This window comes from Spodoptera frugiperda, chromosome 2 (genome assembly GCF_023101765.2).
Source record: "Spodoptera frugiperda isolate SF20-4 chromosome 2, AGI-APGP_CSIRO_Sfru_2.0, whole genome shotgun sequence".
NCBI classification, from domain to species: Eukaryota; Metazoa; Arthropoda; class Insecta; order Lepidoptera; family Noctuidae; genus Spodoptera; species Spodoptera frugiperda.
In genome coordinates, this window is record NC_064213.1 from 4,786,915 (window position 1) to 4,813,101 (window position 26,187).

The 26,187-nt window shown below is 33.7% G+C and overlaps 1 protein-coding gene across 1 annotated transcript; it reads left to right on the plus strand.

The window, feature by feature from the left end:
• Positions 1 to 2,250: 2,250 nt before the first annotated feature.
• On the plus strand, positions 2,251 to 22,358 carry LOC126911593 (uncharacterized). The gene is made up of 4 exons (XM_050699481.1): positions 2,251 to 2,305; positions 2,858 to 3,013; positions 21,687 to 21,842; positions 22,116 to 22,358. Exons 1-4 carry the CDS (start codon positions 2,252 to 2,254, stop codon positions 22,356 to 22,358), a joined length of 609 nt encoding a protein of 202 aa, XP_050555438.1. The 5' UTR covers position 2,251.
• The last annotated feature ends 3,829 nt before the right edge of the window (positions 22,359 to 26,187 follow it).

Sequence of the window (26,187 nt, forward strand, 5' to 3'; positions counted from 1 at the left end):
CTAGTTTATATTAAGAAGAGTGTAGTAGTTATCACAGGATTTCGATATTGTGATTGAGTTATTCAAAAAGATATCTTCTGTATTGTCTTCTTATGTAAGGTAAACTCATACTAAGGGTACTGTATTCGATAGTAAAAACTTTACAAAAGAATTTCCAATGATTTTAAGTTTAAAAAAATGATAGAAGTGGGATATCAGTAAAAGCTATTTTAATAATGCAAATGTTACTTTTGACAAAGGGTGTGCTATTCTTTAAAACATTTTCATCAGTAATATGGTTTCTGTAATCTCAATGTAACCTTTTTTTATTAAATAAAGCTGAAACTATCTGTTTCTTTGTTCATTTGAATGCGCTAATCCCCGAAAGCAGTTTTATAACCAGTAGGGTTATAAAATTGTAATAATTCTTTTTGAGCTGTATAGTCAAATTATCGAGGTAGATTTTAAACATAGGCTATAAAACATCACGCTACTATCAATAGGAGCCGAGCCAAAGTCACTGTTTCAAGATAAATCTACAGGATGGTTTTATTATGAAATACATTTATAGGTAAGTTTATTCAGTATTTTCATCAAAAATTACCTATTTTACAACGCAAAAGAACAAGTTGAGAACAACCCACGTTTTATACGAACAAGTTTCTAGTAAATCCTCGACGCGCAGTTCTGACTCATGCTCTACCATTATTTTAAAACTCTTTAATCCCAGCCTTTCATAAAACTATCTTTACTCAACAAAATACATAGCAGTACATACATATAATATCTTTTTTATGGTATAAGCCGGTACACGAGCAGATGAATCATCTGATAGTAAGCAATCGCCGCCGCTCATGGACACCCGAAACATCAGAGGCGTTTCAAGTGCGTTGTCAGCCTTTTGGGGGTTAGGAATTTAAAGGTTGTTAGGGAATCGAGGATAGGGAAGATTGGAAAAGGATCCGGTTACCTCACTTACACAACGAAACACAATGTAAGCGTTGTTTCATGTCGGTTTTCTATGAGGCCGTGGTATCACTCCGGTCAAGCCGGCCCATTTGTGCCGAAGCATGGCTCCCCCACATTTAACATCACACTAAAGAATATTTTTCTAACACCGTTCCATTTTATCCCCTCGGCGTTTACACTTGAATTAATATGAAAAGCAGAAACGTGAATGAAATACGCGTAGTTCCTGCATCAATGAACTAGTGACCCCCACTTTTTAAAAAGTATGTTGGTACTATTATATTACACTATGATTTATGTTGACCTCAGACCTTTGGTTTGAGTGAAAACGATAAAATATAAGGGCTGCTAGTGAAAGTTTTGTCCCAAATTTAGTTCGGTCTATTCGTCTTTTGGTCTTTTCGCGAGTAGACTTTTTTGATTTTGCTATGTAAGTTGCTTTGTATCAGTCATAGTAAAACATTGTAAGTTCTTTAGAACTTGCAACGGGATATTTACCATGTTCATTAATTTCTTTGAGTTTCCTATATTTCGGCACTGTTGCAAGCGTCATGATCACGGATGAACAGCATATGCGGGTGGATGTTTATTAGGAGACAATCGGTCTATCCTCTTTCTTGTTCATTTTTTGACAACGTCAAAGATATTAATAAACATGGTAATTATAATAGTAGGAATGGGATGGGAACACAGGAAGCCTGTTGTAGCAAAATATTAATATGTACTTATTTGGCGAAGTAATTACATTGCTATGCTCCACACTTCTATTGTATAGAATTTAATATATTTTGGTAAACAGGAAGTTCGGACGTAATATAGTTATTAAAATGTAATAAAATGCGTATTTTGTGTTACAAATTAAACTGAATGACTATTGATACAATTTATTTTCGCTTCCTAATTACTAATGTTGTCTCTCGGTTTCGCTTTATGTAGTTTTCAAAATTGAAGAAAAAGTACCTATTTGCTATATTGTAAACAATATTTTAAATCACTTATGCTAAGTAAGTTAAAGAGAATATTAAACTTAGATGTAATTATTTTCATCAGTTCTTAGAACTTTCAGTTCTTAAAATTTTACATTTAAAATTCTAATCCAATCTCTAATGTTCTTTATTTTTAAAGAAGAAAACGGTATTTGAATATTCTTTTTATAGTCTTTAAACTGAAAATAATATAAAACAAAATCACGTAATCACGCATTTCGTCTATTAGTATTGAATACATTAGAATATGTCTATGTAAGTAGATGGGTAGGTTATAAATATATGTGAGTATTAAAATCCCATCAACTACCATAAAGATGTTAGTTGTAATGAAAATATTGGCCATTGTGTACATTTTACGATTAATTTGGGTAATGTATTAAAATGTTTTGTTACCAAAATATGTTATTATACTTTTTATTTTTTATTTATTTGAATCTAGCATGACCACATAATACCTTTATATGGTATAAATACCTTTTTGCCTATCGCTTTAGGGTATAAAACTATTTTAAACTAGCATTGCAACTAGCAATCAGCAATTAAGCTTACGACTCGCCTGGTGGTAAGCGGTTACCATAGTCTTAGATCCGCCTGCAGTACCAAAGTAATAAGCATTTTGTTAACCAGGATGTAAACTTAACACTACTTTTTTATTTAGTTTTCATTTTATTCATGCACTATCAACCTTAAGCAGTTGTTTACAACTACTCGTATTATTACATAAAATAAACATTGAATTCATATTTTTTAATAAAACACGTTTTAGCCCTTACCTGTTAGCCGTTTTTGGGCGTTCCGTTTATAATCCGTAATCACAGATTTGATTGTCTTAATCATTTATTTAAAAAATATCTAAAAACAGTTACGATGGAAATTTTAGTTTCCTTCCAATAATAATTCGATCTATGTCTTTATTACAGGCTATGGAGATAGCGCCCGAGAGACATGAAGTAGAATATATCAATAAGAAATACCTGAAGAACTTGTCAGTGGTCTTCAGAAAGTTCAGCCGAAACTCTCCTCTGTATGTCAGCATGGAGCTGGAGTCCTTGGTGGGAGTCGGCGATAATATGACGGTAGGTACTGTCCTCAAATACGTATTGTATGTAAGGTTCGAAAATGTAACAACTTCTTTTGTTCCGTACTCGCAATGGTGACTATTTGAATTTCGGTTTCTAAATATATCATTGGGTTTTTATTTATACTAATGGTCGCCTAGTGGTCGAAATTCAACCATATACGATTTAATTTACAATACCACTTAACATACGTTCAAGGATAATTTTTATTTAACTCAAACTCAAACAAACTCTTTTATAAAACTCTTTTCATATGAGACGTGAGAATATCATCGCAATGTCTATCGATTTTGACATTTTGTCAAATACGATCAGATACTATGCATGTGTGTGTAATGTTTTATTTATTGATTTAATGTACTTTATAAGCATTATTTTTGAAAAATATTCGCGTTCTGTACTTCTCCTACACATAAACTATAAGTGTACCAAATTTTATGCTCCTACGTTGGCGCAATTTTCGTAAAAAGCGGTCCAAAGTTTTTGCATCACGTATTAATATATAGATTTTTACTTTACTTTTACTTTATATTTTGTCATTGGTGTCTAGAGTGGAGCAAACTGGGCTACTTATTGGCTGCTAGGCTATTCGTTTTATAACCGACAATCATTCCTTGGTTGAGATTATTCTCACAACTAATAGCTAAGCTGGTTGGAACATATGTGACTCATAGTGTTTAAAGTACGTGATAGGTGCATTAAAACGTTCACCTTTGTCTATTTATTCAAAGATAGAACGGTATGACGTTGCATTACGCTGTAAAACAGTTCTCTACTGCATAAAACAAAGCATTTTCTCCACCAATACTAATCATGACGCTTATTTACCAAAATACTTGGTATCTTCATACATAAATCTTATCTTTTGTTCCTAAAATAGCGTTCACCGGTAATAAATGATGCAAGACTTTTGTTGGTAAAAGGGTGAGCTGATGACGTCAGGCGATGAGAATAGATAATACTTGGTATCCACTGAAACTTTTATGGATACATTCCTATGGTATCGCAAATGGATAACGATTGTATCGGAAATTGGACGTATTCTGATGAGTTTTTCGAGATATGGCGTCATAATTTTTCGCCATTTATTTGGATGTATAGAAAAATACGTGTGATCGTGTGAAGATATGGGTAACTACCAAGTACCGCTTACTGGTTCTTGGATTAAAATCTTAGGGTGCGGATACTGTAGCTATTACTGTAGCCGCTATTTTAGCTGTTACTGTACCTGTAACTGTAGCAGTTATTGTAACTGTTACTGTAGCCGCTACTGTAGCTGTTACTGTAGCCGCTACTGTAGCCGCTACTGTAGCTGTCGCTGTAGCCGCTACTGTAGCTGTTACTGTAGCCGCTACTGTAGCCGCTACTGTAGCTGTTACTGTAGCCGCTACTGTAGCTGTTACTGTAGCTGCTACTGTACCTGTTACTGTATCAGTTACTGTAGCTGCTACTGTAGTTGCTACTGTAGCTATTACTGTAGCTGTTGCTGCAGTTGTTGCTGTAGCTGTTACTGTAGCTGTTACTGTAGCTTTACTGTAGCTGATACTGTAGCTGTTACTGTAGCTGTTACTGTAGCTGTTACTGTAGCTGCTACTGTAGCTGTTACTGTAGCTGTTACTGTAGCTGTTACTGTAGCTGTTGCTGTAGCTGTTACTGTAGCTGTTGCTGTACCTGTTACTATAGCTGTTACTGTAGCTACTGTAGTAGCTGTAGCTGTTACTGTAGCTGTTACTGTAGCTGTTACTGTAGCTGTTGCTGTACCTGTTACTGTAGCTGTTACTGTAGCTGTTACTGTAGCTGTTACTGTAGCTGTTACTATAGCTGTAGCTGTATGGCTGTGGGTGTAGCTGTAGCTGTGGCTTCGGCTCGAAAAACAGAAGTAGGAAAAAAAAACAATAAGCAAGAAACTGTTTAGCAATTGGATTAATTTTCTCAAATCCGTTCTTCTGGAACATAAATTCAACTAGTAAATCACTTAGCACAGAAAGGCTACCTGCAAGGTGAAATATGAGAATAAGATATGTTGGAATTAGGTTAATTGCCTTCTGGCTTCTAGGATAGCATTATATCAAATTACACATTTGAAGGATAGTACTAACTAGCAATCCAATGCATATTTGAATAGGATAAAGGAAATTAGAATGCTTTTTCACCAGAGAAGTGCTATGCTACGTTGCTGTGAATGCGTTTGGCTTCCACCAATCATATTCATTGGTACACATAGCTTAGCATTGGTGGAAACGGACTCAGCTAAGCTATGTCTTTTATATGGAAAGATGCGTGCTATGGATGTGTACTATGGATGGCTTCCCTACTATCGATACATCGCATACTCGAGCTGCGCATCTTCCTCGCACAGCTACATAGTTTAGTATCAGTGGCAACGGTCACATAGTTTCACAGCTTAGCTATTATATCTTCGTAGAATAGCTACATAGCACATCTCTGGTGGAAAAGCACCCTTAGATTTTAATGCTTCTGTGTCACAATTTCTCATCACACTCGTTGCCCAGATATTTTATTTCACAGAAATGAACTTTAATGAACTTGGCTATGTTTCAATTTGCATTTTCGCAACACTATTTTTGTCCAGCTTTTCAATTTTCAGCTTTATTAAAAGGATTTAGTGCGCTTTGCCGTCCAAGTTTGCGTGGATGTTTGTGAAAGCGATTCTGTAGTGCCTGTGATTTCATAAAGCTGTTCTTAAATAGGTGAATTAATGTAGCTCAGTGATTACCTACCTAAACTACGCAGCTGTGTAAAAATAAGCTTATACAAATTATGTAGTTAGCATTATAATCACAAAAGTGTTGTGTTCTTTGAAAAGCAGATTAGATTAACATATCTGTGATTATAAAATCACTTTCAGTTTTATGTTTCTGTATAGGGTACAGATTATTCTATACCTATAAAGGTATATAGATGTTGCGGTAGAGAGGTGGTAGAGAGAGAGAGAGAGAGAGAGAGTGGAAGGAGGGCAGGAAGGCCTTTGCTCTGCAGAGGGAAGATTTAAGACCTAGGCTAAAAATAGAAATAAATAAATTGGATACATATAGGTACTCATTATTTTAGCTGAAGATGATAAAGATTATAATTAGCTACTAAATAAATTCGAATACTACGCAAACATTACCTGCTCTACCGCAAACTAAACATTAAAAAAACATTGCTTTTACGATCCCAAATATGAACATTTTTAATAAAACCGAGATAAACAGTTGATAAAACGTTGGAAAGTACTAAAACAGTACCGTAAAACATGGCAACTTTACCATATTTTGGAACAAAAATCGAAATATATTTTTAACCATAAGACGCATAGAAACCAAAACTATATATTTATAATTGTAGTCTATCTGGCTCACTTTACCGTAATCGTCATTATATACAAACGCTTACTTTAGCCGTAGTAAAGAAAAAACAACATGGGTAAAGATACCAAATTTTTGGTAACTTTACCTACGCGCCGTATTCATCGTGTATTGCATATTAAAGAGTTGTTGAGGTACAGAGGGCTTCATCTAGGACCTCTTCGTATTATAATGCAAACAATATGAGGAAATCTATAAAGATAACGGCTACACAGACAGTAGGGAAAGTTGCCACGGGTTTCATCGTAATTTACATACAAATAATTTGTTACGCTCGGGGTTGTCAAAAAATGAGAAATTTTTTTATGACATGTATATTTAAAAAAAAAAATTATAAACCTTAAACCTAAAGTAAAAAAAAAGCATAAATATCTGACAAAAATATTGTTCCCTTTTAAACTAAATTAAGTTCTAAAATTTTAAGTATTTATGTTTAAAATTGTAAAAAAAGGCTACAAAATAATGTTTAATCTTTTGACTTTTTAATTTTTTGACTTCACTATTTCCATAGCTAATTTTAACATTACTTTCGTATACTCGAGTATTGTCTAGCTCCGAGTTTTCTGCGGCTTTGTTTCATGTGAGCCATTTTGGCTCTAAAACAAAAGGTATTATTAAATACATTATAACTTATCATCCAGGATATTCACTATTATGCTGGGAAATTTAGGTATTCGAAAATGGTTACATACACACAAACAAGGAAAAAAACATTTATTGCCAACCCTAACTGTAGGTAAAGTTGCCACAAAGCAGGCCGTGGCAACTTTACCTAACCTGTGTCAACATTACCGAAGCGATTATTTATCAATAAATTAAAGAAAAAGCAATTGCTGACATTACAACAGTAATCCCAACTATATTATACATACAAGATCAAAATTTCACTCACCTGTGACAAATAATTTAGGCTCTGTGAGCACAATTTAGGAACTACTAACTTTTAGCACATTTTCACGCACTACACTGTAACGGCCATTACTGGCATAATAGCAGTCTTACGTCTACGCAAAATATAGTAAATATTTCCTTTTAAAGTCTAAAAAATACTACTATTACAAAACAGAATTCTAGTGGGTAGATTTTTAGATAAATGAGTTTATACCGAATACCTATAGTATGGTAAAGTTGCCAAGGGTCTGGTAAAGTTGCCATAGTTTACCGGTACTAAAAGTTGTCACCGTGTTCCCTTCAGCGTTGAAACTGTTATGGGCTATGTCGTCTTTATCATGTCCCTGTACGTTTCTTACTGTCACCCTAGTACACATCAAGTGATACAAAACCAGTATAAACTGACCGTCAAATATGCGGAAAGGTCATACAAAGCGGGATCACGATAAACTGGTTGTGTGTAGCTTGATGTGCAGCCGTGTACATTGATTGCGTCGTCAGGTGTACTTTATAGCGGTAATTTTTTGTTATTTTGCTAATAAATATTGTTACATGGATCTTTTTAGGGGAATGGAATGAGAGCGAATGTTGGTGTTATCTTTTTATGTTCTAGATTTCGTGGAAGTTTGTTAGAAGGTTTCTTCGCTAGAACGTATCGTGAGACAGGAGATATTCTTCTTTTCTTTGAATATGGGGACAAAGTATCTTGTTATATGAAATACTGGTACGGTATTCACTGAGACTGGTTAAGGGTGCTTTTCATAGAAGTGGAAAATCATAGAAGTGCTATGTAGCTATGTTACAAGGATTTAATAGCTAAGTTGCGAAACTATGTGATCGTTTCCACTGACACTAAGTTATGTAGTGGTGTGGCCTATGTTAACACAAATATTACTTTTTATCCCACGGGAATGCGGGCGAAGCATGGTGAACATAATCTCTCATTAAGCAAAAACCTTCTTAAAATCACTATGTAAAAGGAAAAATTGTTCAATAGCAACCAAAACCTTAGTAAATACCTACCATTTCCATTGAGTAATTGTAAACTGGACAATAGTTCAACAAGTCTACACTACTTCCGAACTACGAGTACTACACTCATAATAATTGCTATTGAAGTCCATACAACAATGAATTTATTCAATACTAGCTTTTGCCCGCGACTTCGTTCGCGTGGAATAGTGACTTCCGGCAAATTTTTGGTTTTAACCACATAGTTCCCATAGCTATAGGCTGATGATGATGATGATGATGATGAGTTCCCGATCTCGCGGGATCTCTTCAAAAATGAGATGTGGAAGATATTCCAGGGAACTCTTCAAAAATCAACATAATGAGCTCTGCGTTTGAATTTAATAGATGTATACTCACTTAGGGCATTGAAAAAATAGTTTAAAAACGGACTTTAACTAAAGAAATATTATAATCTTTCCGAACTTAAGATGAAAACTAACTTAAAACTAAAGAAAGCTACGAATTACGAATTTATAACAATTAAAAAAGAAATTATATTAGAACCTATCCTTTATGCTATAATAACCAAGCTTAAACTAAATAATTTAAAAGAAACGACTTAAATCTAATCTAATTAATTTATAAATTAGACTTACAATTTTTTTAAAATACTAACTACAGTAGCTACTAATAATCGATATCAAACTAAACCTACGTTAAAAAGTTTAACCAGAAAACCAGGAAAACCCAACAAATAAACTTATTAATTGACAAATACAACGAAACCAATTTAGAATATACGAAACAGCAGGACCACTACAGACAAATAATCATACGACTGATAATACACATTTTCTACAATAGTACCGAAGCGCTTGGCCGATACCCAACCAAATAATTGTAACAAAACCATAGCGCAATTTATTTCGCTCCCAACGCCATCTATCGAGGATAAAGACAACTTGGATTATTTATTTATACTCCGTTCGGGCATTTTCTTTGTACTAAAAGTTTAATTATATTGATATAATTTTTTTCATACCTTTTTACTATTTGTTAACTTTTTTTCGATGAATTAAAACAATAACATGAACCGAAGTCGTGTAACGATCGACATAGAATTATCTATACTCCGTTAGAGCGTTTTCTTTGTACTAAAAGTTGTATTATGTTATATTTTTCATTGCTTTTTACTATTTTGTAAAAACAAATTTCCAATGAATTAAAACAATAACATGAACTGAACAATTGTAATTACACCATTGCGCGATCAACGCCATCTATCTACGGAGTATAGGAACAGCCCGACATACACATAATAGATGGCGCTGTATGTCCGGAATAAATTAATTTTTTATTTTATTTTTTTTTTTTTTATTTTATTTTTATTTTATTTTATTTTATTTTATTTTATTTTATTTTATTTTTATTTTATTTTTATTTTATTTTATTTTATTTTTATTTTATTTTTATTTTATTTTATTTTTATTTTATTTTTATTTTTATTTTATTTTATTTTTATTTTTATTTTATTTTATTTTTATTTTTATTTTTATTTTTATTTTTATTTTTATTTTTATTTTTATTTTTATTTTTATTTTTATTTTATTTTTATTTTTATTTTTATTTTTATTTTTATTTTTATTTTATTTTTATTTTATTTTTATTCTATTTTTATTCTATTTTTATTCTATTTTTATTCTATTTTTATTTTATTTTTATTTTATTTTTATTTTATTTTTATTTTATTTTATTTTTATTTTATTTTTATTTTATTTTTATTTTATTTTATTTTTATTTTATTTTTATTTTTATTTTTATTTTATTTTTATTTTATTTTTATTTTATTTTTATTTTATTTTTATTTTATTTTTATTTTATTTTTATTTTATTTTTATTTTATTTTTATTTTATTTTTATTTTATTTTTATTTTATTTTTATTTTATTTTATTTTTATTTTATTTTTATTCTATTTTTATTCTATTTTTATTCTATTTTTATTTTATTTTTATTTTATTTTTATTTTATTTTTATTTTATTTTTTGATTTTTGAAATAAAAATATATCTATGTCCTTTCTAAGGTTCTAAACTATATCTGTACCAAATTTCAACCAAATCCGTCAAAAAGTTGCGGAGATTAATGGTATAAGCATAGAATGTTCGACGTGATTCTTTAATTTGACATAACTTTTTTATTTATGAACCGATTGACATGAAACGAACACTAAATGTAAATTTAAGCATCCCACAATATATTCGTGAAAACCGCATCCAACTCGGATCAGCCGTTTCTGAGATTAGCGCGCACAGACGAACAGACAAACAGACAAACAGACAAACAGACAAACAGACAAACAGACAAAAAAAAAGTTAATTACATTTTTGGGTTCGACATCGACATAACAATAACCCCTGCTATTTTTTTTATTTTTATTTTCAATGTACAGACAGCACTTTTCTACGATTTTATTATATGTATAGATAAAACCGAAGAACTCAAGCGTTAGACGTGCCATCCATTTTCCAATGAATATTATAATTGATAATAACTATTGAACTCGACTGTACAAGTGTACATTCATGGACAGTGGTACAGTGTAAATAAGGATATAAAATTAAAAATGTATTTAGATCATCAGTTAGATAATGAAAAATATTAGATACCATTTTTTTTTCTCATGTAATGAAAGCTTTTGGCGATTATTTACCTATATTAATTTAAAATGTCACGTGACGTCACTACTAGTAACGTCAAATTTAAAGCATCTATTTCATCTTTGATTAGGCACTTTTGAAACGTCAAATAAATATCAGTCAGTCTGTCTGTCAGTGAAGCTCGTTCCAATGTAGCTAGGTGTTCTGCCAACATTATAAACTTACTTACGAATAACGTAGCTAGCTTAATTTAACCAGGTATTAATTAAAGGATCTCCCCCTTATTTACTAAGGGCGAGGCCTTTGTTCAGCAGTGGACTTCTTCCGGCTGATGATGATGATGATGTATTAATTAGTTTTACATAATATATGTTGTATTTTTATACGACAAAATAACAGATACATGTCCATGTCTAATATTGTTTCATTTTTTTTTTATTCCCGTTTGGTATAACTATTGAGCTCGACTGTACATTGTACATTCATGAACAGCGGGTGCAGTATAAATTATTTCCTGTCAATGTGACAAGCTATTGTTGAACACAATAGTCCTAAATAATGAATGGGAATTAATTATTTTAATTTTCACAAATTTTGTATGGATAGTAGCACAAAGGGAGTGTTATAATTTTCTTTTGTAAATGTATGCGTTTTGTTATTGTTTTTGGTATTCATTTGTTAGCGTTTTGTTAGTCAGCCATTTTGTTTATGTTGTCATGTATTATCTACATAAAATTAAATAGTACATTAGGTAGGTATTTTTACGTTATAAGCCGGTAAACGAGCAGACGGATCACCTGATGGTAAGCAATCGCCGCCATTTATTGACATCCAATACACCAGAGGCGTTACAAGTACGTTGCCGGCCTTTAGGTCGGGTTTTTGCCAAATCGGGATTGGGAATGGGGAGGGGGTAATTGGGCTTCCAGTAATCTCACACACACTACGAAACACAACGCGGATAACAATAGTTTTTAAGTAAATTAAGTTATAAATAAGTTATGTAAATAAAATACAAATACAATAATTTAAAACTAAATTATAGGTTAGTATAGATAGTACAACAAAAATATGAATGCATAGACGATAGAATAATTTAATAATGAAAATAACAATGTGATCCCACAAAAACATTTCATGTTAAATGTTGCCAAGACGAGACCATATTGCCTGCACTGCGGCCAACTCGCCAGTTACGTCCAAGGTTTGCACGCCTACAAACTTGGCTCCACACTAGATCTGATTACTTTTTGACAGTGCAGGCAATATGGTCTCGTCTTGGCAACATTTAACATGAAATGTTTTTGTGGGATTTCATTTCTTTTTGTAGGTTTTAATTAACTTTCCCTATTTCAGATTTTTACCCCTCCGCGGCCGCATTCAGACCTCTAGCGTCAAAAGTTGCAGAAGTCTCGAACAAACTTTCACCCCTAGTTTAAGGGGTTGGGGGGTAAAAGTTCCAAGTTTTAGGATTTTTTTGTTGTTTGGGTACTAATACTAGCTTACATACCAAATTTCAGTTTTCTAGGACTTCAGGAAGTACCTTAAGAATTTTGTTGATCATCAGTGAGTGAGTGACGAAATCGGGGTATTTTAGATATCAATAAAATCTAAAGTATAAGAGCCATGCAATTGAAACTTTAGAGGTTTATTAAGTCTACCACTGACATTATATCCTGAAAATTTTGTTTATCTGGTATAACCCAAACTCAAGTTATGAAGGTTCAAAAATACGACGAAGCGCTTCGAGAAAAGGTAGGTAGTGCCCTTGCGCTTGCGCTTCGCTTGGCTCGTCTTGGCGGGGGCACTACCGTGCCCCCAGATGTTATTTTAAAAATATTGTTTTCCAATTACATTTCATGTTATATTCAAATATTAGAAATATGTGTTATTGTGTAAATATAAATATGGTGAATGCCAGCGGCTATTTAAAACAATAAACTAAAAACGTTACCAACTTAAACAAATGTACAAACAATTTTTATAAAAAACAAAATTGTTCTATAAACTATTAAAAATAACGAATTTGAGTGTTTTTTTTTATTTTTTTTTTATTTTATGAAACAAGCCGGTAATCGAGCAGACGTATTACCTGATGGTAAGGAATCGCCGCCGCCCATGGACAATTGAAACACCAGGGGCGTTACAAGTGCGTTGCCGGCTTTTTGGGAGTTAGTAATTTAAGGGTTGTTGTTCGGGAATCGGGGATGGGGAAGATTGGGAAGGGGGGAATTGGGCCTCCGGTAACCTCACTCACACAACGAAACACAACGCAAACGTTGTTTCACGTCGGTTTTCCGTGAGGCCGTGGTATTACTCCGGTCGAGCCGGCCCATCCGTGCCGAAGCATGGCTCTCCCACACTTATTGTTTTGTATGTATTGTTAAAATAGGCTCCAAAATGATAAATTGGACTGAATACGGATGATGACGGGGTATGAAAATTAAAAATCTATTTAGTCCGTCAGTTAGGAAATGAAAAAATATTTGAAATGTGTTTTTTTTTTATTTTCAAACTTTACGAGTGGGAGCAAATACTTCATTTCTCCGTACAAAATGTACATAGAAGTGACGTCACGTGATATTTGAAATTGAAAGTATTTGTGTCCGTAAGAAAATATAAAATACGTGTCTAATATTTTAAAATAATGTACAAGGCGGACAAGGGAAAGATCAATTACTTTACCTTCTTTTTTGGGCGACTTTTCTACAGGATGTAACTTATATGAAAGAAAACCTTTTAAATAATACGCGGGTGAAGCCGCAGGTGAAATACTACCATATTTTATATAAACACCGGTAGTCAATATACAAAAACAATTTGCTGTCAGCTCCATTGTATACAAAAAATTGGCTTTTAAAAATCAATTTAAAAAACAAACGGCTCTATGAAGCATAACAGAAATGGTCTACAGCAAATTTAACAGGAATACTGTTCCAATATACATAGGTAGAGTGCATGGTAAAAACAGGTGAATAGAAAATCTTTAGTAAAATTAAAAAAAAACTCAATACATAGTGAATTTATTTTTTTTTACTCTGATGACGTCACGGTTGATCTCTTTCCTGATTCTTTATAGATGGTGAAAGAAGGAAGGAGCGACCTTCGAGGAGAAGATTGATAGTGAAATAATTATATCTACGCTAAATAAGGAGGAGCAATCGTGTAAATAGAACGAAAAAATTATACGTCCTTTGTCGTAGCAATACGACATAAGCGGCAGAGACACGGAAATTCACAGGCGTTTAAAGGGTTAAAGGTTAATTCTTAGTTTGTAAAGCTGTGAATTTATTGGGTTTCCTTTTTCCTATTGTTAACTAATATAAACTAGTATACTACTAGTATAATATTTAATTTCAATAATAAACAAAACTTAGGTCTTACCTACCTATATGTAAAACAATTTTTCTAACTATAACTATATAGTTAACTAAATAAAGGAATATTTATTTACAAGCACATAGAAAAAGCAATATGGAAAGTTATTACATAGTGAGGTTAAAACCAATTCGAATATTCGATAGACGTGACACAAAACCAATTGTGTGGGGTGTAACCGAGCTCGGCTTGCAAACTGTCTCGCCTCTATTGACAATAGAACGGTGACATATAAGTAGTATTTTTGTGGAAGATTTTTGAAGCTTATTATAAGAATCTATTATTTTGCTCTTCAAAGGTGTCTAGGTACATTTTTGTAATATTATTGAAATGTTTAAATGGATCAAACACGGCAAATAGGCATTTTTAATGGAGGAAAATCATTTCATCAACGATTTCTCTCACCTTGGGTTGGGCGAGACGAGAGGGGGTGTAAACCAGTAAACCCGCTAGGTTGTCCGCAGCTCCGGACAGCAAACAGGTCTCATCTCATAAGTATTGGAAAATACAAATCCTAATCAGTTCCAACTAGTTTATCCGATCCCGAAATTAAACCCGAGTCTTTGAACTAGGATATCATGAGATCTTTTGAAGATTCGTTACCTCTAAGAGTTGGCAAGAGACTTCTAACTCCTCTAATCTTATTCTTATATTCATTTAGTTTTTGGGTGTCCATGTGTGCCACCGATTACTTACCTACTATAAAGTCATCTGTCGGGTATTTTACCGATGTATGCCATAAAAAAAGTGAAATTTTACCATCACCACTGCTGTATAAGTTTTTAAACTGACATGGTCACTAACATTAGAATTGGAACTTGAAACGGGATATTTACCATGTTTTTCTATTTCTATGTCAGTTCATCCTTGATCATGGCGCTTGCAACAGTGCCGAAATATCGGAAACTCATAGAAATAGAAAAACATGTTAAATAATAACCCGTTTCAAGTTCCAATCACCACTGCTTTTCATTAGTTCCAAAAAATCCTAATTAACATAAAATTTTAATATAATCCAATTTCTACCAATAACCGCCACTAAACCGCATCAGTAGGGCTGTCACGCTGGACTATTTAGCCAGTTATTAAACCCGATTGACCTGGCCTGTCGCCAAGCATTTAAATTGAACTGGAAATTGCCGTGTTGGAACATCTATTTACATGGTATCCGCGTGAATACGGCCCATGAATAACTTGTCTAATGTCTAAGGGGATGTAGAAACTCTAAATCTTTCTTAGCCTAGAATTTGGCAAGGAAGCCACTCAATTTAGTCTTGGCAAAGTATTCGATTAGTCTACACTTTTGCGAATGCTAAACCGCTTAGCGTTGTAACATATTGTTGTAGCAGATTGTAAGGACTAAGTAGCCGTGTTGTTTAGAGATGCTTGCAAGAATATAAGAAAAGGATTAGTTCTTTTATTGGGATTTTGTTTCAATGGGAGAAATGTATTGTTTGCTGGTTTCGTATCGAAAGACTATACTCGAAATAGTCGTAGTTGCCCAGAGGTAGCCGTGGTATACTGAAGGTTCAAGATGCCCGCCCCCTCACGCCTGAAATCGCCAGGCCGCAATCTAAAGCCCGCATTAAGCAAGGTGATTAAATACTGAAATCTTCTCCTTGTGAAAAGAGGCCTGTGTTCAGCAGTGGCCACTTACAGGCTGGTGATGAATCGAAATATAATATAAAAGTCTCAAAATGCGTGACTTTTACGAATCGATTAAATAACCCAAGAAAATTGTAAAGTTAAATAAATACAAACCTACAACCCGTTCCAACGAAAAACGTGTTATAATACAAACTCTCAATTCACAAATTGGGAGCAACCCGATGTAATATTTCAAGAACAATAGCTGTTGCTACGACCGGCTACAACCCACGACCGAGTTGAAGGAAGCCACAGTTTTAATAGCCTAATAGACGGGTTTCCTTTAGCTGGTTGGTTTCAAAGCAATATCAAAATATGATTAATGTTCCGCAGTATTGTCCTGGATTCAAGGTAAGAAAATGTCTTTGTAGTTGAAGTTTGAATAGATGAATAGTAAATTGGATTGTTGTGATGTACGTATTAAGCGTGGATGTTGAACTTGAATGTTTGAGTTCAATTACCAGGTCAGGTTAATGCTAGTTTATATTAGGAAGAGTGTAGTGGCAGTAGTAGTTATCACAGATTTTTTTAAAGAATCTCCAATGATTTAAAATTAACAATACAATATGTCATAGAAGTAGGATGAAAAAAATGTTGTAGAATGTTAGTAGAAGCTACTTTAGTAATGCAAATATTATTACTGGCAACGAGTTTGCTGTTCTTCAGAACATTTTCTTCAGTAAAATGGTTTCTGTAATTATTAAATGAAGCTGAGATTATTTGTTGATTAGTTTGAATGCGCTAACCCCCAAAACTACTGGACTGATTTGAATAAGTCTTTTTGTGCTGGATAGTCCAATTATCGAGGAAGGTTATAGGCTATAAAACATCACGCTACGCCAAAGTCACTAGTTCAAGATAAATCTACAGGATGGTTTTATTATGAAATAAATTATACATTTATTCAGTACTAGCTTCCGCCCGCGACTCCGTCCGCGCGGATGTCGGTTTTCGCGTGGAAGTTTTATTTCTCCATTTTGAGTAACTCTGACAATGACATCTTATAAATATCTATTAGAGCCAAATACGGCGAGGCCCATAATAATTAAGGAGATCCCTGTATAATAAGGTATAATTATACCAAGTTTCATCGAAATCGAACCGTTAGTTTAGTTTTCACGTGATGCCCGAATACAGACAGACAAAAACATTTTAATCACATATTTGGGTTTGGTATCGATCCAGTAACACCCCCTGCTATTTATTCTTTCAATATTTTCAATGTACAGAATTGACCCTTCTACAGATTTATTATAATAATATGAATGAATGAATGAATGAATGAATGAATGAATGAATGAATGAATGAGAGTGTTATAAACGTAAGAGTAGACAAATATAATCAGAAAGCTCCGAACTGCTAAGCTATCGGGAGTTATACGTGTTATTGTGAGTCAACCATAATAGATAGACATTTGCTGTCGTGGAATATTTTTTAAACAATTTTAAGGAGAACATTTCCGTCATACATTATTTCTGTGTAGCTTTAACCGTTAAGGCTGCACACGCGGCGGAAGCTTAAAAAATGGAGTGTTTTCCCAACATTTCCCTTCACTGCTCTGCTCCTATTGATCGTAGCGTGATGAAAAGTATACTATAACCTGCCCAGGAGTATGTAGAACAATTGTACTAAGTTTCGTTGAAATCTGTACAGTGGTTTTTGTTTCTATAAAGAACATACAGACAGACAGACAGACAGACAGACAGACAGACAGACAGACAAAAATTTTTCTGATTGCATTTTTGGCGTCAGTATCGATCACTTATCACCCGCTGATAGTTATTTTGGAAATATATTTCATGTACAGAATTGACCTCTCTACAGATTTATTATAAGTATAGATTTCCGACAAGAATTACCTATTTTCCAACGAAAAAGAACAAGTTGAGAACAACCCACGTTTTATACGAACAAGTTTCTAGTAAATCCTCGACGCGCAGTTCTGACTCATGCTCTACCATTATTTTAAAACTCTTTAATCCCAGCCTTTCATAAAACTATCTTTACTCAACAAAATACATAGCAGTACATACATATAATATCTTTTTTATGGTATAAGCCGGTAAACTAGCAAACGGTTCACCTGATAGTAAGCAATCGCCGTCGCATATGGACACCTGAAACACCAGAGGCGTTACAAGTGCATTGCCGGCCTTTTGGGGTTAGGAATTTAAGGGTTGTTAGGTCATCGGGGATTCGGATGATTGGAAAGGGGGTAATTGGGCCTCCTGTGACCTGACTTTACATCGAAATACAACGCAATCGTTGTTTCACGTCGGTTTTCTGTGAGGCCGTGGTATTATTCTGGTCAAGCCGGCCCATTTGTACCGATGCATGGCTCCCCCACATTTAACATCACACTAAAGAATATTTTTCTAACACCGTTCCATTTTATCCCCTCGGCGTTTACACTTGAATTAATATGAAAAGCAGAAACGTGAATGAAATACGCGTAGTTCCTGCATCAATGAACTAGTGACCCCCACTTTTTAAAAAGTGTGTAGGTACTATTATATTACACTATGATTTATGTTGACCTCAGACCTTTGGTTTGAGTGAAAACGATAAAATATAAGGGCCAGTGAAAGCTTTGTCCCGGATTTAGGTCGGTCTTTTCGTCTTTTGGTCTTTTCGTCTTTTCGAGAGTAGACTTTTTTGATTTTGCTATGTAAGTTGCTTTGTATCAGTCATAGTAAAACATTGTAAGTTCTTTAGAACTTGCCATGGAATATTTACCATGTTCATTAATTACTTTGCGTTTCCCATATTTCGGCACTATTGCAAGCGCCATGATCACGGATGAACAGGAGTATATGCGAATGGATGTTTATTAGGAGACAAATCGGTCTATCCTCTTTCTTGTTAATTTTTTGCCAACGTCAAAGAAATTAATAAACATGGTAATTATAATAGTAGAAATGGGATGGGAACACGGGAAGCCTGTTCTACCAAAACATAAATACTTATTTGGCGAAATAATTACATTGCTATGCCCTACACTTCTATTGTATAGAATTTAATATATTTTAGTAAACAGGAAGCTCGGACGTAATATAGTTATTAAAATGTAATAAAATGCGTATTTTGTATCACAAATTAAACTGAATGACTTTTGATACAATTTATTTTCGCTTCCGAGTTACTAATATTGTCACTCGGTTTCGCTCCATGTAGTTTTTAAAATGGAAGGGAAGAAAAAGTATTTGCTATATTGTAAACAATATTTTAAACTACTTATGCTAAGTAAGTTAAAGAGAATATTAAACTTAGATGTAATTATTTTCATCAGTTCTTAGAACTTTCAGTTCTTAAAACTTTACATTTAAAATTCTAATCCAATTCCTAATGTTCTTTTTTTGAAAAGAAGAATATTTTATCAACATTTTCTTTTAATATAGTCTTTAAACTAAAAATAATATAAAACAAAATCACGTAATCACGCAATTCGCCTATTAGTATTGAATACATTTGAATGTGTCTATGTAAGTAGATAGATAGGTTATAAATATATGTGAGTATTAAAATCCCATCAACTACCAGAAAGATGTTAGTTGTAATGAAAATATTGGCCATTGTGTACATTTTACGATTAATTTGGGTAATGTATAAAAAATTTTTGTTACCGTACAAAATTACGTTTAAATATTATTTATTTATTTATTTTGATTTAGCATGACCACATAAAAACTCTTTTACGTATTGCTTTAGGGAATAACACTTTTTAGGGTTCCGTAGCAAAATGGCAAAAAACGGAACCCTTACTGTAATATTACATTACATAATTACTTAATGTAATGTAGATTCGTCATATCTGTCTGTCTGTCTGTCTGTCTGTCCGTCCGTATGTCACAGCCATTTTTTAAACTAACATCAAAGCGTACGACTCGCCGGATGGGTTACCATATTCTTAGGTTAACCTGCAAGTTGCAACACCAGAGGAGTCATAACAACGTTGTCTACAATCGATGGGGTAAACGGAACGCACCCGAAAAACGCTTCAATTTTTTCTTGTTTTTATAATTTTAATCCTTTTAGTTTTCGTGTTATTCATGCACCATCAACCTTAAGCAGTTGTTTACAACTACTCGTATTATTACATAAAATAAACATTGAATTCATTTTTTTAATAAAACACGTTTTTGCCCTTACCTGTTAGCCGTTTTTGGGCGTTCCGTTTATACCCTGTAATCACAGATTTGATTAAGACTGTTTAAAAAATATCAAAGAACCGTTACAATGAAAATTTTAGCTTCCTTCCAATAATAATTCTATCTATGTCTTCATTACAGGCTATGGAGATAGCGCCCGAGAGACATGAAGTAGAATATATCAATAAGAAATACCTGAAGAACTTGTCAGTGGTCTTCAGAAAGTTCAGCCGAAACTCTCCTCTATATGTCAGTATGGAACTGGAGTCCTTGGTGGGAGTCGGCGATAATATGACGGTAGGTACTGTACCCTTAGTACGAGTTTTTTTTACTTTTAAAGTAATCGAAACGAACGCGCGGCTGGCGCTCGGATTGGTTGGTTTATTCGATCCGGCCAATCAGAGAGCCGAACGTACTCTCGTTTAGGTTACTTCAAACGTAAAGCAAACTTATACTAAGGGTACTCCAACAAACTTATTCTCAAATACGTGTTGTAAGGTTCGAAAATGTAATAACTTTTTTGGTTCCGTGCTCGCAAGGGTGACTAGGTGAATTTCGGTTTCGCTTCGTTTCAAATAAAATATATCATTGGGCTTTTTATTTATATTTTTACTTTACTTTTACTTTATATTTTGTCATTGGTGTCTAGAGTGGAGCAAACCTATACTGTTAGGCTATTTCTTTTATACCTGATAATTCGTTGGTTGAGATTATTCTCACAACTAATAGCTAAGCTGGTTTAACACATCATGTAACTCATAGTGTGAAAAGTACGTGATAGGTACATTAAACTTTTCATCTTTGTCTATTTATTCAAAAATAAAACGGTATGATGTTGCATTACGCTGTAAAACAGCTCTCTATTGTGTAAAACAAAACATTTTCTCTTCCAATACTAATCATGGCGCTTATTTACCAAAATGCTTGGTATCTTCATACATAAATCTTATCTTTTGTTCCTAAAATAGCGTTCACCGGTAATAAATGATGCAAGACTTTTGTTGGCAAAAGGGTGAGCTGATGACGTCAGGCGATGAGAATAGATAATACTTGGTACACACTGAAACTTTTATGGATACATTCTTATGGTATCGCAAATGGATAACGATTGTATCGGAAATTGGACGTATTCTGATGAGTTTTACGAGAAATGGCGTCATACATTTTCGCCATTTATTTGGATGTATAGAAAAATACGTGTGATCGTGTGAAGCATAAGCATAACTACCAAGCACCGCTTACTGGTTCTTGGGTTAAAATCTTAGGGTTTTCGAATTTTCGAATTTATACACGGACACTGTAACAATTAAATATTTTATCACTCACCATATTTACACTTGCTAGGTACTAATAATATTGTTTATTTCAAACATACACTGTGTCAGTCGGGCATTCGGGAGATTTTCTTTTTGACACTGCATTTAAAACTTTTGCAGAACAAGAATATATTTTTCTTTCTGTTTATCCTTCTGAGTTTAAATCAAGAATCATCCTTATGAGCGTTTCAGCCCCACATAAAAAAAGATTTCATCAACTCGCCGACATGTATTACCTATATCATAAAAAAAGCTCTCGAAATAAAAAATATGGTCAAATAATTTTATAAACGTTTTTATATTTCAGTTAAAAATGGCATTATACGAATATCTCGCCGGCCATTACATACCGACCCCTCTAAACGTAGCGTACACGTTCTGCGATTTCCTCTACCACGAGCCTTTCTTCGGACAAATGTATGCCAAGCAGTTCCCAGAAAATTGGACGTGTCCATTCCCAGCTGTGAGTTTCATTGTATTCATTTAATTATATTATATACACGACTTAGTCATTTTCACGTAATTGAAGCAACAGAAACAATATAACCAAAATTGTATTGTGAACCTGATTAAAAAAGAGTAATAGGTATACCTAAGTATGAAGTTTCTTGCTCGTTCTTCTCTATTAATGTACGTGAGTAAACCGTGATTTTCAGTTAATTTAGTATGTCTCGCGATAGTTATTATAAAAATGTAGGTACTATAATTATTATAATATCCTTTTTTATATTTCCAGGGCGAATATCATTTTGTGAACATGACGATTCATTTGGAGAATTTCCCATACACCATTCCTTTCACATATTCCTCAATGATTGTACGAACGCGAGCTGATGTCCAGGGATTCTTCACACACACCAATGAAGAAGTGTTTCGATGGAAGACCTTTATAAAAATAACTCAAAAAATGAATCCAAAGGATGTGAAGAAGAATAAAGCTGTGAAACATAATATTAATAAGGAATTAGCACTGATTTAAAAAATATAAATTGTATGAAAGTTATATGTGTTGTGTTTTATTGAATATCTTTGCGTTTTATATATGAGTGAGATTTACCTCTAAAATTATTTCCCTATTATTATGGCACTCATTAAATAATTTCAAACTTCATGATGTTCAGTTATGTTAAATTAAAGGCTGATTTTCCCAACGCAAGATAACTTCATCAAAGGAATGATTTTGACGGATCACCTGATGGTAAGCAATCGCCGCCGTCCATGGTCACCCAAAACCTCAGAGGCGTTACAAGGGCATTGCCGGCCGTTTGGGGGTTAGGAATTTAAGGGTGGTTGGAGAATCGGGGATTGGGAAGATTGTTATAATTGGGCCTACGGAACCCTCACTTTCACCACGAAACACAACGCAAGCATTGTTTCACGTCGGTTTTCTTTGAGGCCGTGGTATCACTCCGGTCAAGCCTGCCCACTCGAAGCCGAAGCATGGCTCTCCCACACTTAAATCGATGAGTAAAAGTTATCCGTTGATTGAAAAATCGGTAGATCGATTTTTATATTTATCTATCAGTGTGTACGAATATTATACATTAGTAAATCATATTTAAAATAGTATGAGTACCATTACTATCATTACAATTTGTATCATCATAATGACCACGTATTTTTTCCACCATTTTAACGGTCAATTAATTTCGTATTAATTTTAAATTACAATTTTTACTATTCATATACGTAGTGGAAAGCATTGTTGTTCTCATCATTACTGAAGGTCGTGGCATAGACATTCTTCTTCTAAATCGTTCCAGTTTTGACTGAGTGGTCTTGGTCGGCCATCCAAACAGACCTAGATGTCTATACGACGCTTTTCTTATCGGACTACGCACCTCGTACACTCAAGAACACGGCATTTTGTTGCTGCTTATTTTTGGTCAGTCCATCATATCAGGTGCTATGGTATTCTATTAAACTTATGATAAATGATATTTATTTCTGCAAGTTAGTTACAAAATAACACTTTTACACGTCAATCTTTGAAATAACTAGATGAGGCCGGCATTTCCTATCCGACTACTCTGAGAAGAAATACCGAAACAAACTTAGAGGTCATAGTCTCTTTTAAAGTCAGGACAATCAAATAAAGGATAATGTGAGATATAGTATTTGCTTTGAACTGACAAAAGTATTATATTATTCTATGCACTTGAAATAAACAAATTCATCCCTTTAAATTAAGAGTAAAATTATATTCAGCACCATCTCCTCAACAAGATACGGCAAGCCGGGCAAGTGACTTCAGTTCACAAGCAGTTCATTAGTTTGAATGGTCAGGCGTATTCTGGCAAGTTCCACGGGGCAGTTGCCAACATCACGGCGAAACGGCGAAGGTTCTAGAACTGAAACAAAGAGCCTCTTAACAGCGATAACGTTGTAGATGTCAGCGTTCCTTTGTTTATGAAGAGATGTTTGTTTGCCATGGAAGTTGGTGCTTTAAAAATTAAATGTTGTATTATTTTGTGTGTTGTCACGCCTTTTATCCTCGAAGGGCTAGAAATGCGCATTACGACACGTATTGCAGGTACACAATATACACCTACTTTTTCTATATAATATGTGTGATTAGTCCCATGTAATAGAGGGTAAGCCTACTGTACAATACTATACAGTACAATTCCAGACTCCGTGCTACTACTGAGAAATTTCGAAAAGCTTAAATAAGCCCTTGTGGTTCTTTTTGGAGATATTTTTTGGTGCGAGTGGAGTTAGCTTAAAATATTGTAGTACCTACTGAGTTATAAATTGTGAGGAAGATAAACTGTTCTTGAATTCGTTGTTCTTTAATATCTAAGAAGTTATTAAACTTTCATCATAAGACATTAAGGCAAAATAAGGTAACTAAAGTTTAAGATTTGCGAATTTATTCAGACAATCGCGATCAAATTAAGGTCAGTAAGGAATCTAAATACTAAACCTATAACAGGTTAAGGGTGTTTTCCACCAGAGATGTGCTATGTAGCTACGCTGCGAAGATGTAATAGGTAAGCTGTAAAACTAAGTGACCGTTTCCACTGATACTAAGCTATGTAGCTGTGCGAGTAAGATACGCCGTCGCAAACTAATTGCTGTAGGTACTCTGCTATGTGTATAGCAACACCATGGCACACATCTTTCCATAATTATAAAAAACATTAGTCGAACCCGTTTCCACCAATGCTGTGTATCAATGAATATGATTAGTGGAAGCCAAACGCATCCACAGCAATGTAGTATAGCATATCTCTGGTGGAAAAACACCCTTAGCGTGATTAAGCAATAAACAGACTCAAACTTATCCTTGAAGTTAGAAACAAAATCATTAAACAATTTTCAATCTAGCAATAAAAGCAACCACATTAAAACAATAAATTAATGTACAAAAACATTTAACAAAACGTTTAAAAGAACCTAACACTCAAAGACCAACGAAAAGATTTGAAAATGATAACCATCTGTCGAAAAAGCGAGTAATGGAAAGACAGAGGTACCTATATATTTTTATGAAGCCGTTTTGGCCACTATCAAGCGTTCCAGTTCAACGACCTGAAACGATTTCAGTTTATCGTGGTTCCCGTAGTATCACATCAAGCTATGTAAAACCAGTATAACCTGACCGTAGAACGTACTGAGAGATTATACAAAGCGGGATCATGATAAACTGGTTTTGTATGGCTTGAAGTGAAGCATGGGTACCAAAAGCGGTTACTTTGTCACACATTTTATACGGACCCTTAAAAATCTTTGTGGCGTCCGTCACATGGTTTGAGTGACGGCAGGATGGACTAAAAATGGCTGTTTTAAATTTTTTTATACTTTTTATATTGTTAGGCTTTTTACGAGTATTCTTGTTTGAATTTTGTTGTTATTTAAGCAGTATTTCATGAAGTTTGTGCCATTTTAGAGTTTAATAATGGCGTGTTTACTGCGTGAGGTGAGAAATAGAGGTTTCTTTATTTGATTTTTAATTTAAAAAGAAACAGAACTAATCTACTAAACAATTCTAAAGCTAGGTACTTAATCTAACCAGATTGTATAATTATGACATTCTTTATTGAATATTTAGTCATTCAATCTAGATTTAATTAGATAATTTAATCTAGAAAATTACGAGATTAAGAGATGAAGTTAATTAGTTAAGCTTTTAATGTTTACGCGAATTCATTAATTTGTGATTTGCAATTGTTTGCTATTCACAAATTCAAATGAATTTACATACATATGTGTTTGTATGTCACTCACAAAAGTCCTAGTATAGAAAAACGAATAAAATAGAAATGTCTCTACTACAATATGCAAAGAATTAAATAAAACACTACAAATCAACCAACCATCTTTGATTCTAATACCAAAAAATCTGGCCATATCCACATCTACCCACAAATATTTCGTACAAGTACAAAACCCGGAAAAGAGTAATTTACCATGCAGTAAATAGTGTAAAGGCTTAATATATGAAATGTCCGGTCTCAAGGCAAGCTTCCAACAAAAAATAACAACTTCATATCATTTGAATACGATGAAAAGCCAAACGGTATACATTATTCATTGGACTTTGGAGCTGAGACGCGGATGCTCGCATACGATAAAATTTATTATAAGTGCATGCATTATTATGGCTTGGTCATGTTAAGATAAATTGAACTGAGTTAACGATTTCATATTTCTGGTTTTGTTTCTATTTTTAAACTGACATGGTCACTAATACTAACATTAGAACTTAAGACGGGATATTTACCATGTTTATTTATGTGTATGAGTTTCCGATATTTCGGCACTGTTGCAAGCGCCATGATCACGGATGAACTGGTTCTGAACCG